Source organism: Capra hircus, chromosome 16 (assembly GCF_001704415.2).
Source record: "Capra hircus breed San Clemente chromosome 16, ASM170441v1, whole genome shotgun sequence".
NCBI lineage: Eukaryota > Metazoa > Chordata > Mammalia > Artiodactyla > Bovidae > Capra > Capra hircus.
Window position 1 is genome coordinate 67,569,929 of NC_030823.1, and position 17,293 is coordinate 67,587,221.

Sequence of the window (17,293 nt, forward strand, 5' to 3'; positions counted from 1 at the left end):
TGGCAGCCTTGGGATGACTTTTGATAAGGATATTGCACCAGACCACAACCCCGAGCAACTGAAGAAACAGGAGGAAAGATAGGATATCACTTTCAGCAGATGAATACTAAGCAGCTTCATATTATTGAAGCATTATCCAGCAATACAGGACACCTAGCTAAGGACAATTTTAAAATATAAATGTTAGTATTTGTCAAAGTTTATACATAAATCTGAACTGAAAGTCAACAGCAAATTATCTTTTACTAGTTCATGTCCTGGAAAACTTCTTTACCCTGATTCGAGGACACAAGGACTTGTTCCAGAGTTTTTGGAATTGATATGGCTCAGAATGCCTGCATATTTACAAAACTTTGTCATCCATAAATGAGCTGGAAAATACCACATACTTGTAACCTTGCTGATGAGATTTAATGAGTACACACAATGTGCTAGGCACTGACTGGATGTATTATATGCCTACATAATCTTCATGACCCACATTCCAAACCATGTCTTTTTAATACAACTGAATGTGTTTTCTAAATGTAGTAGTACCATTTGTTAAAACATTTTTACTTTTATAAGAGGCTGTTGAAGTTAGCAAGAAATGGTACCAAACTTCATAACATATTTATATTTAGAAATCATTTGTACAGAAAACAAAGGTGAATTGAATTTTTTATTGGAAAAAATGCCATATTTTATAGATCACCATTTATGAGAATCCTACCAAAACACTACAACAAACTGGCCTTGAAGAGAAACAGCACAATGACAGAAAACTCAAAATACTATACCTTTGAGGAGCCTGCAACCAGGCTAATCGAAAATCAACACACAACGCCCACCACACCACACCACACACAAATATGAACAGGTTACATAAGTAAGCCGAGATTTAGAACACACTGGAAGAGGGGACACACCCACACATGTATCTGCGTGCATGTTTTCCTGAAAAACATGTAACAGGGTTTCCTTCATTTTACTCAACTCAAAGGAATTCTTGATCTAAAATTATTCCATGTCTAACATTATACAAAAGAAATGTCATAAAGCAAAAGTTTACATTTTCCTGGGAGCTGTCCATTGCAAGCAAGAAAATGTTACTTGCATTTTTTAGTGTAAAATCCACATAAAAACAGGAGTTGTAATATAGTGCTTGCCGTTTAAGTGTAACATTGCCAAAATGCTTTATACAGGACTATTTTACATTACAGAAGAGGAATATCAATGTAGAGGTAATCAGTGCTTCCAAACTTTTCTAATTCTTCTACGGGGGGATCTAAATAGTCAATATATTTCTGTTTAAAAGGAGTTGTTTTCTTCCCTCTGGTACGGTGCTTGCTGACAGTCACACTGCTTTCTGTTCAACAACTGCCACCTTCCAGGAGTCCTGACACACACGGGCTCTTCTACTGGACTCTACAGTTTTCGCTGCCCTTGGACTGCAGGCTGGCTTCTGGGCTGGGGGCGTGGTGACCTCGCTTGGCTCTCAGGCCCTCCCTGGGGCTGCCCGCTGGACTTCTCTCAGGAAGATTACTGATGGAGAGAGATCTGGCAGTGGGATCTCGGAAGGTAGTGCCTGAATCCACTGGGCTCTGCTGAGAAACCTTGACCTGCAACACAAGTATGACAGTTAGAGGTCTAAAATCACATTCGCATTTCTACAACATGAAAAATAAAAGTACTTATTTAGGTCATCACATTTGAAGTGCGATTCTTCTAGGAGTTGTACACGGTTTGACTATTTCTTCTTCTCTGAAAACAGGCCCCCACCTAAACAGAGAAGCTAGAGAAAAGGGTCAGACACCACCTCTGATGGGCCACCTTGCAAAGCTTTCCTTGACATGTCTAATGACCAGACACTCGTTCTGAAGACCACTGTGACCTTCTCAGATCAGAAGGTAAGCTCTCTGAGGGCAAAGACTATGTCCTCTTTACCTTTGCATCCAGTGCCCAGAAGGTGCTTGACTAATGGCAAACATTCAATATTTGTATAAGAACCCAAACCAGTTTCCATTTATCTTACTTGATCCTCTATCATTCAAATAAATGTGTACCAGTGAGTCATAACAGTTGCATAAGGTGGAAGCTTTATTTACAACATTTAAAAGACCTAGAGCCTCTTCCTCACATAATAACATTTTCATCATTCTCCTTCCATTTAAAGTCCAGAAAAAAAGTAAGTTCCCTTTCCAATGTCCTGCCTTTTAAGAGAAAGGGGGATCTCAAAAAATGTGAGACTTTAAGTAGATGAGAGGGTAGTGCATTACCAGGTAACCCAACACTGGTAGTATTGAGATTTTTTGAGGTTTCTATAGTAGTGAGAAAAAATACAGGGTCAGGAGACAGAAAGAGCAAGACAGATGAAATATAGAAAAACGTCACAACCAAAGTGAAAGGGCAAGAGTAGACGGTTCAGGTAGGAAGATCTTTAACAGAAAAAGAGGAAGGACCCTTAACCAGGGTGATACGTTTTCAGTACCAACTCTGAGAAGCACCTATGTGACAGGCCACTCCCTGCCCAACCGCCTGCCCGGGACTGCCTTCTGAAGCAGAAGAAGAAAGAATGGAAATTATTTCCCTGTGTATATTCTTTCCATAGGAAGTGTGTGGTTTTAAAAGGCAACTAAATACTTTTCATGACAGAAAACATAGTAAATCTGGCCAACAGATCAGATCCCTAGAAAGGTTGCCTCTACCTCAGATGATGTGCAGGACACTTAAAAGGAGTGGCCTTGAAGGATCAGGACTTAATGGAAAATTACTGTCCATGGAAATTTGAAGGAAAAAAACAAGAGTTTTACTGGCACTCTTTTTTTTCCCTTTTTTTTTTTTTTTAAAAAGTAGAAAGTGATACAGAAGACAGACATTTCCCTTGAACCCATGAGCTGCAGGAGAATCAAACCTTTAGTTGCACCCATTAAAAAACAGAGGAGGTGGGGAGAGAGGCTGCACTGGGGAAAGAGAATCTGAGCTAGTAAAACTCCTTCTGAAACCCAACAGAATAGCCAAAGTTCACCCCTGGGCCTCCTCTTCCGGACTCAATCTCTTGATTCTGAATTGAGGTAACTGTAGCTGGTAATCAGAGTTTTAACTTTGGATTTGATCCTCATGTTGGTTAGTTAGCCTCAGACTTATCCGTAACTAGATGAGGTCAGACTTCCCAGGTATTTAACCTATTAAGTGCACCATACCCTAACTGTCTTACAAACCGTGTCTGCAGCCACAGTGGGGAGACGGCGGGTATGCAAATAACTCATTGGAAAAGGAACTCATAAGTAGGAAAAATGGTTAAGATCCCTGCTGACAGGCCCTGTGGTGATGACCTCACAATCATCTCGTACAGTTAGTGGACAGCCCTCTGGAGCTAACTCCCAGAGACAAAGCAGAGACTGATCCTCACCTATTCTGCATCTTACCCATGTTCCCCTTCAAACTTGTCAGCTGTCACTAACAGTTCTGTTAAATAATCTAGGAAATCTCTCAACACTCAGCCAGTGACTTCAGGCGAAGATTCATAATCTGAAGTTTCTAAGCAACGGCTTTAGCAACGGATAACTTGCTGTCTCTTTTTTCAAACTGAATGATGAAATATGCTCAGCAGATGAGGCAAGAATTTTATAAAGTGACTCAGAAAATGTTGAGTTACATTAAAAATCAATAGGCTGGGTTTTGAAGGCTTGCATCTAATCATGAGTCCCCTATAACCTCCTTTCAAGAGGAACCACCCGCCATTCATGTGCACAAGTGCACAAAATTGCTTAGCAATTCATAACCACTGGCGCCTGCTGCAGCCTATAGCTCCTGCACATGCAAGTCTGCAGGAAACCATGGTTACTGCTCTGTCCCCAGCAGATGCGACAGCAGTGTGGAAAGCAGGCCCCCTAGCGTGCAAAGCTCTCTTAGAAAATAAGTTCAAACTCCATGTGAAAACTGCTTTACCATCAGTTTCTCATAAAAGAAGGAAAAGTGACCCCTATGGTAATCTTATGAGGTGATTTCCTACACAGCTTTAAACATCTACCATTGCAATCACTTCAGGACATTAACAGCTCCATTAATTCAGAAGATATCTGTATTAGATATGAGGACACAAGTAAATTGTTAACATAATCAGCAACATCACAGAAGGGATACTGGAAAGAGCCAAAGACTTCACTTCAGGAATTAGGTTGCAGTTAATAGTTTTGGTCAAGTCTGGAAGCTTCACTCTTTAAAGGCACTAGTTACTTTATGGAAAAGAAACTCTTCTTATGGTCCCTGGAGAATTAGGACCTACTCCAGTATACTTCAGTGTTTTATGGCTACCAACATTTAAAAGTTAACTCCAAATGTGAGTGAGTGAGTGAGTGAGTAAGAAAGAAAAATAGAGAAAGGTAGGTTGGAGGTGGGAGGATTGATGGGGAAGGGAAAGAAACATGCACAAAACAGCAGAATATTTCTAACTGCAAGTCATAGACGGGCCCATTTTAATGAGTGAAAGAAAATTTCAGACCCTTCTTCCTCAGCCCCCAGTTAATAAAAGCTTTATTATAATGTAAGTTATGAACAAAACTCAACTGTAGATATAAACTCCTTAATCCTTAAAGCTCTTATATATCAGCATAACAAACATTTGCGTAAATGTTGCTTTGATGCAACTAATCACCAACATCTTTGTATTCGGTATCTAAAATCCTAATGAGGAACACGCCTGCCCACTTAACAAGTACTACATTATACAAATAAGGGTTACTACAACTTCAGAGTTTTGTTGGCTGGGTCAGGGTAATCTGATTGAATACTTAAACTCTAACCAATAAGCAATGGAGAAGGAACTGGCAACCCACTCCAGTACTCTTGCTTGGAAAATCCCATGGACGGAGGAGCCTGGTGGGCTACAGTCCATGGGGTCGCTAGAAGTCGGACACGACTGAGCGACTCCACTTTCACTTTTCACTTTCATGCACTGGAGAAGGAAATGGCAACCCACTCCAGTGTTCTTGCCTGGAGAATCCCAGGGTCGGGGGAGCCTGGTGGGCTGCTGTCTGTGGGGTCGCATAGGGTCAGACACGACTGAAGCAACTTAGCAGCAGCAGAAGCAACCAATAAGCAAAGTAAAATCACAAAATTAAAAACAAAAATTCTGTAAGCTATTCCAGAAAGTTCCAACAAGATTCCACTGATCCCTAGTTTGAGAAACAATAGGAAAAAAGCAAGACCGGAGCTGAGACAGGTGTTAACCCCGGGTAGGTCCAATCTTTAATGAGTCTTACTTTCTTCATCCTTTTATAGTAACTACTTACGAGAGTTCAATAAAATAAAACAAAACTGAGTTCCCTAAAATTCGTGTACTTTGCATACATAAATGGTAGCTGCTGGTATGACTGTGAAGCAAATACACTCTGTGCTTTAAATAACTTGACTGGGCTGTTTGCAAGGTGCAGAGAGGTCCCTAAGATTCCAACCCTCTCTCACTTCAACAATCAAAACAGAGACATCCACGGAGCTCCTTTCTTTAGATATCTACTGAAATATGTGCTTTTTGTAGAAAGTCAAGGAGTAACAAACACTAAGAATCACAGCCAGGGGGCAGAGGGGTGAGAGAGGAGCCTGTAAACAAGCAAAGACCACTGCCTGTGCCGCGTCCTTCCGTGGTTCTGCCCAAAACTTGCTAACACACCCTTGGAGCTCTGCTCTGACACCACCATTTCCCATCAGACTGTTTATCAGCAGCCTGCTGCGTCAAGGATGAGCTTGTGCAGCAGGATAACATGACACCTATCCTCACATCTGCTTGCTACTCTCCTCACTACCAACTTATTTATACCACAGGGAGAAGGTCAGACTTTGAAGAGCTCCTGAGTCAGCCAGTGCAATGGCAAAGCCTTGCCCAGATGCCACTCTCATTTCCTGGATTTCACACAGTCGATACATGTTCACAGAGCTTACCTTTTGTGATCTGCTGCCACCAGCTGTTGGTTTGGAGGTCTCGGTGAGATTTTCTTTGTCGAGACTTAGCGGGGATGCTGCTAACTTCTGGGCAGCAAGGCGGGGGCTGGTCCTGGTTGCCATGGTTGTCCTCCGCAGGATGTATGGGCTAGTCTTTCCGGTTGGGATATCGGCAAACCCTAAGGGCACAAAACTGATTGTCAGCACTGGCTGAAATTCCATCAGCCTCTCCAGTGGGAGTGATATTCACAAGTGACATTCATGAGTGACCAAGGATAAGGGTGACTCCAAAACCACTTCCTCCTTGCCGCAGTGGACAGTGGACCCATTTTATTCATAATTACCCTGGAAGGCAGCAAACAGTAAATCCCTAACAGGTGGTTTTTTTTTTTTTCTTATTAGAAACATAAGAAACAACATGGGGAAAAGGGAGGTGGGGGCGGAAATAATATTAAAGAGAAAGAAGTTCTTCCTGCTTCTACTAAGAACAAACCAGCAGGCCTTCCTGTTAGACGGATTGGAGGGGAAAATATGGGGGGTAAAATGGAAAGAGACAGGCAAAAGAAAAGGCCTGCTCCCGTGGAAAGGGGGAAAATGTGAAGTCACAACAGCTACTTGCAGTGACTACTCTCACGTTGAAAGACTGGATGGGAGGAAAGTCTGGATCTTGCTAAGAGCGATTTCCCTCGGTATCATCTGCCCCCATAGAGGGAACTGATGCAACTCGTGATGACCAAGAGGAGAACAGCAATCCCAAGGACACTAAAAGAAAGCATGTCACACAGGCTCGGAACAGCTTTAAAGTAACTACATTAACTACAAGAGCCTGTGTTTTTGCTTTGTTTTTAACCCTTTACCTACAAATAAAAAACAGCAATGAAAAAGAGCAAGCAAACTATTTGGAGGTTAGATTTCCTAAGGGTTAGAATTACTCAGAATAGTGCCTCTCAAACCATCTATGGCAAAAAAAAAAAAAAAAAAATTTCTTTTTTTTTCCCCCCAAATCATTTCCCAGAATTTTTTCTTTTTAATTGTGGTATAGTTGATTGACGGTATTATATTAGTTTCAGGTGTACAACACAGTGATTCACAATTTTTAAAGGTTATATTCCATTTTAGTTATTATAAAATACTGGCTACATTACTGGCTCTATTCACTATGCTGAATGATATATCCTTGTAGCCTATTTATTTCAAACATAGTAGGTCTGTACCTCTTAGTCTCCTGCACCCATCTTGCCCCTCCCCCAGTCCTCTCTCCACTGGTAACCATTAGTTTGTTTTCTATATCCCAGAATTCATTTTTAAAAATAAATTGTCACTGGAGGAAAGTTGCTTTACAATGTTGTGTTAGTTTCTACTGTACAGCAAAGTGAATCAGCTATAACCCCTCTTTTTGGAACTGCGTTTCCGTTTAGGCCACCACAGAGCACTCAACAGAGTTCCCTGCGCTATACAGTGCATGCCGATTTAGTCAATTAGCTGTGTCTGGCTCTTGGTGACCCTTTGGACCGTAGCCCACCAGGCTCCTCGGTCCATGGGATTTCCCAGGCAAGAATATAGAGTGGGTTTCCATGCCCTCCTCCAGGGGATCTTCCTGATCCAGGAGTGGGATGCTGGTCTCCTGCATTGGTAGGCGGATTCTTTCTTTATCATTCTTAAAGAATATCATTTACTCTTTATCACCTGGGAAGCCCATGCTGTAGGTTCTCATTAGTTACCTATTTTATACACAGGATCAACAATGTCATATGTCAATATATACAAACATGTCAGTCCTAATCTCCCAAATCATCCTGCCTCCCCACTTTTCCTCTTGGTGTCCATGTTTGTTCTCTACTTGTGTCTCTATTTCAGCTCTATAAATAAGATCATCTATACCAATTTTTTCCGATCCCACATATACGCATTAATACATGATATTTGTTTTTCTCTAGTTCTACGGAAAGAGGGGTGGGAAGTAATCTCTCATCTGCTGTGGAATGATAGTTTTATATAATACAATGAGTATAATAAAAACGGATTATGTGCTTGGATATTGCAAACAGCAAAATAGCAAATGGCTATGAAAATTTTAAACTCTAACTCATGATTTCTATACATTGTTTTGGTCATGGGCCAGTAACAAACATTCCTAGACTGGCCCCAGTCTCTGGGCTACACGTTGAGGAACACTGGGGTTAAAAAAAAAAAAAAACGTGGTAAGCAGCTGCAGCCAGGAGCCACCATCAGGGCCCATCCCTCCACTCCCCTACTACCTGGGTCGCACAACACTAAAGGTGGGAAACTTGAAGGGTTATCTTTGATTTGGGGATTTTTCAGCACAGAAATATCAAATTCCAAACAGTTTTCTGACAGTCATTTTTCAAATCTCCTAGTAGCTTTTGTACTGTGACATAAGTAATTAGACCTGTCATTCTCTCACAACAGAAAAGAAAGTATATACCTTACCAATTTAACAGTGGACTATTACTTCTGAAGATTAACTAGGACCATGGTGTAATAATCCCCAAATACAAATGCCTCTTTTCTTTTTGTATGTGAATTTCTTTAAAAGAACACAAATACTTTTAAAATTATGTCATACCTTTCTTTACAACTTCTGGAAGCCCCTCTGGCTCAAATTCAGCATCTTCTGCATCCTCTGGAGGGTGAGTACCACTTTTGATGGCTTTCCTGCTTTTTTTGGAAAATGTCTCTGGTGTAGAAGGCGTGGTTTCTCCCCCATCTTCCCGAATCCCACTGGACCTTTGCCTTTTGCCTGAAGATTTATTTTGGCCAGATGGTAACTTCTTTTCAGTGGCAGAAGGGACTGGGGATGGTCCTGGAGCAACCGAATTCACCAAAGGAGAACTCCGAAGATTAAGTTTAGATTGTTGTGAACTCAAACGAGCAACTTGTGTTTCTAACATCTCTTTGGCTTTCTCTAACTTCTCATGGCTTATAAGCAGGGAACAGTATTTTTCCAGGTATTCGTCTGCCTCCTTGGTTTTTTCTTCAAGGGATTCTTTCAGTTCTTTCATTTCAGTTATTAATTCGTCGACATTAGCATCTAAAACGGTATCTGTCAAAAGTAAAATGACAAGTTATTTGTAACATAACACTTCTCTAGTTAACACTGGGCATCATCAAGCAGATAACCTTAGACTTGCTCTTGATTTTTTTTATTTTGGAGGAATGGGGGAAAATGTAGCTACAGATGTTCTTATATTTCAAACAGCTCTTGTCCGGAAGGGATTGTATCAAGATACATATTCTAGTGAGTTACATACTTATTGTTGTTTACTCACTAAGTCATGCCCGATTCTTTTGAGACCCCACAGACTGTAGCCCACCAGGCTACTCTGTCCATGGGATTTCCTAGGCAAGAATACTGGAGTGGGTTGCCATTTCCTTCTCCAAGGATTGAACTCACATATCCTCCTTGGTGGGCAGATTCTTTACTGCTTTGCAGGCAGAGTCTTCAGCCAACAGGGGCACCCACATACTTACTGGGATAGTTTAAATATAACCCATCAATATCTCAAACTAGTATTTCAGCCAATCCATCAAACCACCTTGTAGTTATACTAACTAAAATGAATTAATTTATTACACTCTCTATATTCCTCTGTCCGCTCTTTCTATTTTAAGTGAATGAACAGTAAAAGTCGACAGAGAATATAAAGTTACTGTTGTAAAGGCTTTGGGAGGCAGTTCAGTTGCTCAGTCATGTCTCCTTGTGACCCCATGGACTGCAACATGCCAGGCCTCCCTGTCCATCACCAACTCCCAGAGTTTACTCAAACTCATATTCCTTGAGTCCGTGATGCTATCTAACCATCTCATCCTGTCATCCCCTTCTACTCCTGCCCTCAATCTTTCCCAGCATCAGGGTCTTATCTAGTAAGTCAGCCCTTCACATCAGGTGGCCAAAGTACTGGCGTTTCAGCTTCAGCATCAGTCCTTCCAATGAATATTCAGGACTGATTTTCTTTAGGTTGGATCTCCTTGCAGGCCAAGGGACTCTCAAGAGTCTTCTCCAACACCACAGTTTTACAAGCATCAATTCTTCAGTGCTCAGCTTTCTTTATAGTCCAACTCTCACATCCATACATGACTACTAGAAAAACCATAGCCTTGACTAGATGGACCTTTGTTGGCAAAGTGATGTCTCCGTTTTTTAATATGCTGTCTAGGTTGGTCACAACTTTGCTTCCAAGGAGTGTCTTTTAACTTCATGGCTACAGTCACCATCTGCAGTGATTTTTAGCCCTGAAATTAAAGTCTGTCACTGTTTCCACTGTTTCCCCATCTATTCGCCATGAAGTGATGAGACCAGATGCCATGATCTTAGTTTTCTGAATGTTGAATTTTCAGCCAACTTTTTCACTCTTGTCTTTCACTTTCATCAAGAGGTTCTTTAGTTCTTCTTCACTTTCTGCCATAAGGGTGGTGTCATCTGCATATCTGAGGTTACTGATATTTCTCCCTTGATTCCAGCTTGTGCTTTACTCAGTCCAGCATTTCTCATGATGTACTCTGCATGTAAGTTAAATAAGCAGGTTGACAATATACAGCCTTGACGTACTCCTTTCCTGATCCCTTAGGATTATATAGAGGAAGTGACAAATAGATTCAAGGGATTAGATCTGATAGACAGAGTGCCTGAAGAACTATGGATGGAGGTTCATGACATAGTACAGGAGGCAGTGATCAAGACCATTTCCAAGAAAAAAAATGCAAAAAGGCATAATGGTTGTCTGAGGAAGCCTTACAAATAGCTGTGAAAAGAAGAGAAGCGAAAGGCAAAGGAGAAAAGGAATGAGATACCCATTGGAATGCAGAGTTCCAAAGAATAGCAAGGAGAGATAAGAAACCCTTCCTCAGTGATCAATGCAAAGAAATAGAGGAAAACAGAATGGGAAAGACTAGAGATATCTTCAAGAAAATCAGAGATACCAAGGAAACATTTCATGCAAAGATGGGCACAATAAAGGACAGAAATGGTATAGACCTAACAAAAGTAGAAGATATTAAGAAGAGGTGGCAAGAATACACAGAAGAGCTATACAAAAAAGATCTTCATGACCCAGATAATCACAATGGTGTGATCACTCACCTAGAGCCAGACATCCTAGAATGCAAAGCCAAGTGGGCCTTAGGAAGCATCACTACACACAAAGCTGGTGGAGGTGATGGAATTCCAGTTGAGTGATTTCAAATCCTAAAAGATGATGCTGTGAAAGTGCTGCACTCAATATGCCAGCAAATATGGAAAACTGAGCAGTGGCTACAGGACTGGAAAAGGTCAGTTTTCATTCCAATCCAAAAGAAAGGCAATGCCAAAGAATGCTCAAACTACCAGACAATTGCACTCATCTCACATGCTAGCAAAGTGATGCTCAAAATCATCCACGCCAGGCTTCAACAGAATGTGAACTGAGAACTTCCAGATGTTCAAGCTGATTTTAGAAAAGGCAGAGGTACCAGAGATCAAATTGCCATCTGTTGGATCATCAAAAAAGCACGAGAGTTCCAGAAAAACATCTATTTCTGCTTTATTGAATATGCCAAAGCCCTGTGTGGATCACAACAAACTGGAAAATTCTGAAAGAGATGGGAATACCAGACCACCTGCCCTGCCTCCTGAGAAATCTGTATGCAGGTCAGGAAGCAGCAGTTAGAACTGGACATGGAACAACAGACTGGTTCCAAATCGGTAAAGGAATACATCAAGGCTGTATATTGGGATACAAGCAGGGGCCAATGAAAAGACAAGTCCAAAGAAATGCTGAAAAGTGCATGGAGGCAATGGAGGATCTGACGGACAAGTGTTTGAAGGACACTACATGGAAAGATGTCTCAGTCACTTGTAGCCGCCTGGTTGGCATTGATTCCATCCTTGAAGCCCCAGTCCATTCTGTCTACTCTTCTCAGCAGGGAAGACTGTTGACCCCTCACCCCTGCCAAGCTATGTATGGTCCAGAAGAGCCATGCGTACTATAATTGCCGTCATCTATCCATACAGAAAAAGCATTCCACTCTAGGGGTGTGTGTGTGGAGAAAAGTGACAAAAAGCATTGTTAACTACTGTTTCATTCTACCTACACACCCAAAAATATAGTCCCCAACCTTTTTAGTAGAGCCAAGGACAACTAGAATCATCTGTTTGTAAATTCCCAGTGCCAGCTCAGAGGCCAGTCTTCCTTTGATGTAGGAACTAGGTAATGGACATCCACATGAATAACTCTTCTTGGAAAGGCTCATTAGCAAAAGGGGCTGCCAGGTTTTTGAACGTTTGATAGAACAGAAGTTGCAGTCATTCTATTTTTTAAATGCAGGCTTCATTCTGAATCCCATTAATGACCCCAGCCAGTGCACAAAATTCAGAAACTGGGAAACGGTTCACCGCTCAACCTTGGCGTGCCGCCACAAAACAGAGCGCTGACCACGCTTCCTGCGCAGACACACCAGTGTGACGTCACTAGCCGGCACCAGTCAGGGCCTGTCGATGTGTATGTGACGTCACTAGTCGGCGCCAGTCAGGGCTTGTCTATGTGGGCCCGGCTAGCACCCACCTGCTCTCTGTTTCTCCTGTGCAGCTTCAAGATGAGACAGTTCTTTCTGCAACATCACCTTTTCCTCTTCCAGCTGTTTACAGGATTTCATCAACAACTTTATTTTACTCTGGGCACGATCATTTTCCTTCTTCAATTTATCTGCATGTTTTAGATTTTCCATCTACAAAATGAAAGCAATTCCACTTAAAAACCTTGAATTGCTTTTCGTGAGCATATGGAAAAATAATAATGAGATATAATTAAGAATCATATGCTGTAAGTTTAAGAACAAAACAAAACATCTAAAGATGCATGAAACAATTCCTCGTCTCTGTTCAGTGTCCTAAGTCCCCCCAGTAAACACTGTCTTTGTCACTCCCTTTCTTAAGATAATGCCCTACTAAGTAGCCCAATATATCTGTGTTTATCCAACAGGAATCACACCCGGGAGGTAGGGGCAGGGGTCCACGGACATACTCTTGGTGGGCCGAACACTCCAGTTGAGAGGATTGTGTCCCATTTGCGATTCTGTGCTGTTGCACAGTTTCAATGCCTGAGATGACATTTGCTGAGTCACACCAGATGAAGGCCAGAGATGTGGCTCACAACACTAATTTAAAGCCAAATGATATTATGGTTTATAACATAAATTTAAATGTTATAGTACCTCAAACAAAAAGTGAACAGAATGGTGGGAGAATTATGTCATCAAGCACTTCTTAGTAGCACATGTTCATAGTTCCTTAAGGACAATTGCAAAATCAAAAAAACAAGTTCTGAAAATGATTTACAGGCAAAACTTGACCTGAACAGATATAAAGGAATTTATAGTCTTTATTTATCCCACCTTGTGAAAATATTCATACATTTTGCTATAAAACTATGAATTTGATTAAAGTATCACCCAGACTTTGATAGGATATTATGTGATATGTGGCTTATGCATTACATTATCTAATATCTAAGAAATACAGAATTCTAAAACAATCTAGCTCTAAGAGTTTCTGATAAGAGATCATAAACATACAAAGGCAGACCAAACTATCAAGAAAAGAAAGAAGCAGCTTAGTAGCACACTGATGTTACAAGTAGATTTCCTTCTTTGTACATTTCACCTTGAAATAATTTCATCAGCAATGTTGAAATAAGTCTGCACCTTCAGAATTTTCTGTTTCTGATTCCAAACATAAATGGATCAGAGACAGATTTAATTCAATTTCAACAATGCTTATCAACTTCAATAAAATTATGAGATTTGAATAGACTCAACTAACAGTGTACCATTTTGTACATTATAGACATTCCCCACAGTACAACTGTCAAAGATTTTAAAAAAGGAGAAAGTAAGTAAATTAAAAAGTAGACCTGAAGTTATTTCTTTCTGTTATTAAACCTAATATCTCTCATTTTGTAGCAACAGGACATTATTGATCATTAATGTTATTTTAAACTTAGTTTGTATTTTCTTGGTATATTTCCTTCACTGTGATAATTGTATAAGACTATAAGCATAAGAAATCTATACCTAGTTATCTTAACTTTTCTGAAAGATATTTATTTTCCAGGTTCATATTTTACATTCTGGATGGTATTCGTTTTATGCAAAGTATTTGTGGGAATAAAAACAGCCTCCTTCTCCGAGTAGAATTACTATAGGACTTCCTATACTCTAACAATGGAACTGTCCAGGTGGCACAGTGGTAAAGAATCCGCCTGCCAATGCAGGAGACACAAGAAACATGGGCTGGATCTCCAGGTAGGGAAGATCGCCTGGAGTAGGAAACGGCAACCCATTCCAGTATTCTTGACCAGACAATTCCATGGACAGAGGAGCCCAGTGGGCTACAGTCCACAGGGTCGCAAAGAGTCAGACATGACTGAGCAACTGAGCCCACACACACAGTCTAACAATACTGAGATTAGGGTTCACCTTTTTTCTAAAGAAAAAAGTTTGATGGTCCCTGCATCAAGAGGAAGAGGAGAACGTACACTTATGTATGGCTGGCCAAGTGCTTGGCCCACCTTGAGCCCCAAAGTCATGGAAAAGAAGATTTGGTGATAGTGAACCTGAAGACCAATCATTAAGACTTTCACCAAATCATGTATTATCTACATCTGGAGGGGCTTGCCGTCATCTGTTATAGGCTTGATCTTCATATCCACTTCCAGAAGTCTCTGACATCCTCTGCTTTGACAGGATTCACTGAGTGATGAATAAAGTCTGCTCAAGCTATGGAACTGCATGCTGTCCTCTCATTTGTAGAAACAACTCAGCAGACAACAGATGAATGATTTTATTCATCACTACAAAAACCTTTTTCATGAAAATTAAAATGAAAACACTTAATTTCATATCGCTAAAACCACTGTTACATGTATGAGCCATTCTAAGTTATGAAGTAATGATAAGTGTACATACCTTGGTTTTCTTCAATTCTTCTAAAATCTCAGTGGTCGCTTTCAAAGAATTATTGAGTTCTTCTTTACTGGACTTTAAGAGGTCTATCTCCACCTTCTGTGAGCTGAGACATTCCTCCTTAGAAGTCAGTTTCTCTCGATATGTCTGGATTTCCATTTCATGCTAGGGCAGAAAAATGTTACTTTAGCCAGGAGGCTCAAGTAAAAACATCATAAGGGAAACAAACAGAAAAGAAAACTGCTATTCCAAAGTGAAGTGAGCTCGCTCAGTCGTGTCCGACTCTTTGCGACCCCATGGACTGTAGCCCACCAGGCTCTTCCAAGACCATGGTTTTTGGAACTCTCTCCAAGATGGAAATGTATTTTTTAAAAACTCAAGGCATAAAATAAGACACGTGCAAATAACTAGGGGAAAGAAAGGGAAGTTAATAGACCATTCAAAAAATTGTGAAGCATAACAACACTGGCTTCCTTGCAAAAAATGCCTCATCACCACCATCGACACATACTCTTCAGCTTGCCCAGTCACCAGACCACCCATTTTTACCTGTTTGTTTGTATCCAGAAGCAAAGCCTGATGTTTGTTTTCAGCTTCCTGAAGCCGTAGCTGATATTCAGCTATTTCTCCTCTCATTTTCCCTTGTTCTTCCATATGGCCTTTGTGTACACAATCCAAACTCTTCTTCAATTCACTATTTTCTAGCATGAGCTCATTCAGTTGACCCTTATTAGAAAAACAATAAAATTATGGGAAGATAATTAAGAACCTGGACATATATATTTAGGAACACTGAGCATAGAAGGGAAAAAAATCATTTACAGGCAAGATAAAATCTATATAAAATTAGTGCTGTAATCCTTAGCAATGTACAGTTGATGTTCTATAGCCACAGATTAAACATCCACAAATTTAACCAACTACAAAACAAAAATATTCCACCCCCCTCCCCAAAATTCAAGACAGTTCCAAAAAGTCAAACTTGAATTTTCTGTGTACCAGGAATTTTCCACACAGCATTTACATTGTAATTACATAGTCTAGTGAGTTACTTATTGTTGTTGTTTAGTCGCTCAGTCCTGTACAATTCTTTTCAACCCGACGGACTGGGGCCCACCAGGTTCCTCTGTCCATGAGGACTCTCCAGGCAAGAATACTGGAGTGGGTTGCTCTGGAAGATCCAGAGGATTTTCCCAACACAGGTATCGAACCCAGGTCTCCCACACTGCAGGTGGATTCTTTACTGTCTGAGCCACCAGGGAAGTCCAAGAATACTGAAGTGAATAGCCTATCTCTTCTCCAGGGGATCTTCCCAAACCGGGGTCTCATGCATTGCAGGCAGAGTATTTACAACTATTTACATAGTATTAGCTATTTTAAGTAATCCAGTATGGGCTTCCCAGGTGGCTCAGTGGTAAAGAATCCACCTGCCAATGCAGACACAGAAGACTTGGGTTCGATCCCTGGGTTGGGAAGATCCCCTGGAAGAGGAAATGGCAACCCACTGCAGTATTCCCAAGGACAGAGAAGCCTGGCAGGCTACTGTCCATGGAGTTGCAGAGTCGGACATGACTTAGCAACCGAGCACATGCAGTCTTAAAGCATACGGGAGGATGTGTGTAGGTTAGATGCAAACACTATGCCATTTTATATGAGGGACTTGAACTTCTGTGAATTTTGGAATCTGGAGGGCCTAGAACCCATCTCCTGTGGATACAGAGGGATGACTTAATCCACTTTAAATGGCGACTTCACCTCCAGGGGCAATTTCCTTTGTTCCAACCCCAGGTCACCTCCACAAGGAACACGGGATCTCTGAAACCTCAACTTTACAACTAAGACACCCTGGACCAAACCTTCCTTGGCTCCCTTGGCTTCTCACTTTTTTAAGTACTTCTATTACAGTAATTTCTTGACCTCATCAACAGGACCACCAACACCTTTACACTCAAGCCCCTCCAGGCTTGTGTTTCCTTCCTTGGCCAGCTTAGGTGCATCTTCTGTCACTGTAAGAATTTCCTTCCACATGCTCCCCACTCCTCTGCCCCTCTCTCCCTTCACGGTGCAGGACTAGCAAAACTGCAGTCCTAGAGGCATCTGGCTTCTCTGTGCATGATCCCAAATAGCTGTTCCTACATGTGTTTATATACATGCTGTGTCCCCTTTCTCATCAACCACTCCTCAGCCCACTCCCACTCCTTTTATCCCAGCTCCTCCTGAAACAGCATCATCAAGCCCCATGTTACAGACCCCTTCCTTTAGCTCTCATCTCTTTCAACCTCTGAGCAGAATCTGATGTTGCTGACCACTCCAGTCCCAAGACAGCCTCCACTTGTGCCTTCAGGAACAGGATACTCTCCTGGTTTGCCTCCTCTTGTCTTCTCAGTTTCTTTGCTGGCTCTTCCTCCTGTCTCAC

At 41.3% G+C, this 17,293-nt stretch overlaps 1 protein-coding gene across 1 annotated transcript in view; it reads right to left on the reverse strand.

Moving 5' to 3' along the window:
* CENPF (centromere protein F) overlaps positions 639 to 17,293 on the reverse strand; it is a 64,561-nt gene continuing 47,906 nt past the window's right edge. Inside the window, exons 15-20 of the mRNA XM_013970408.2 lie at positions 15,427 to 15,603; positions 14,881 to 15,042; positions 12,480 to 12,642; positions 8,507 to 8,983; positions 5,920 to 6,098; positions 639 to 1,601 (exon numbers count right to left, since the gene is read on the reverse strand). Coding sequence (XP_013825862.2) covers positions 1,398 to 1,601; positions 5,920 to 6,098; positions 8,507 to 8,983; positions 12,480 to 12,642; positions 14,881 to 15,042; positions 15,427 to 15,603 — 1,362 coding nt within the window. The 3' untranslated portion in view covers positions 639 to 1,397. The remainder of the gene's footprint in view (positions 1,602 to 5,919; positions 6,099 to 8,506; positions 8,984 to 12,479; positions 12,643 to 14,880; positions 15,043 to 15,426; positions 15,604 to 17,293) is intronic.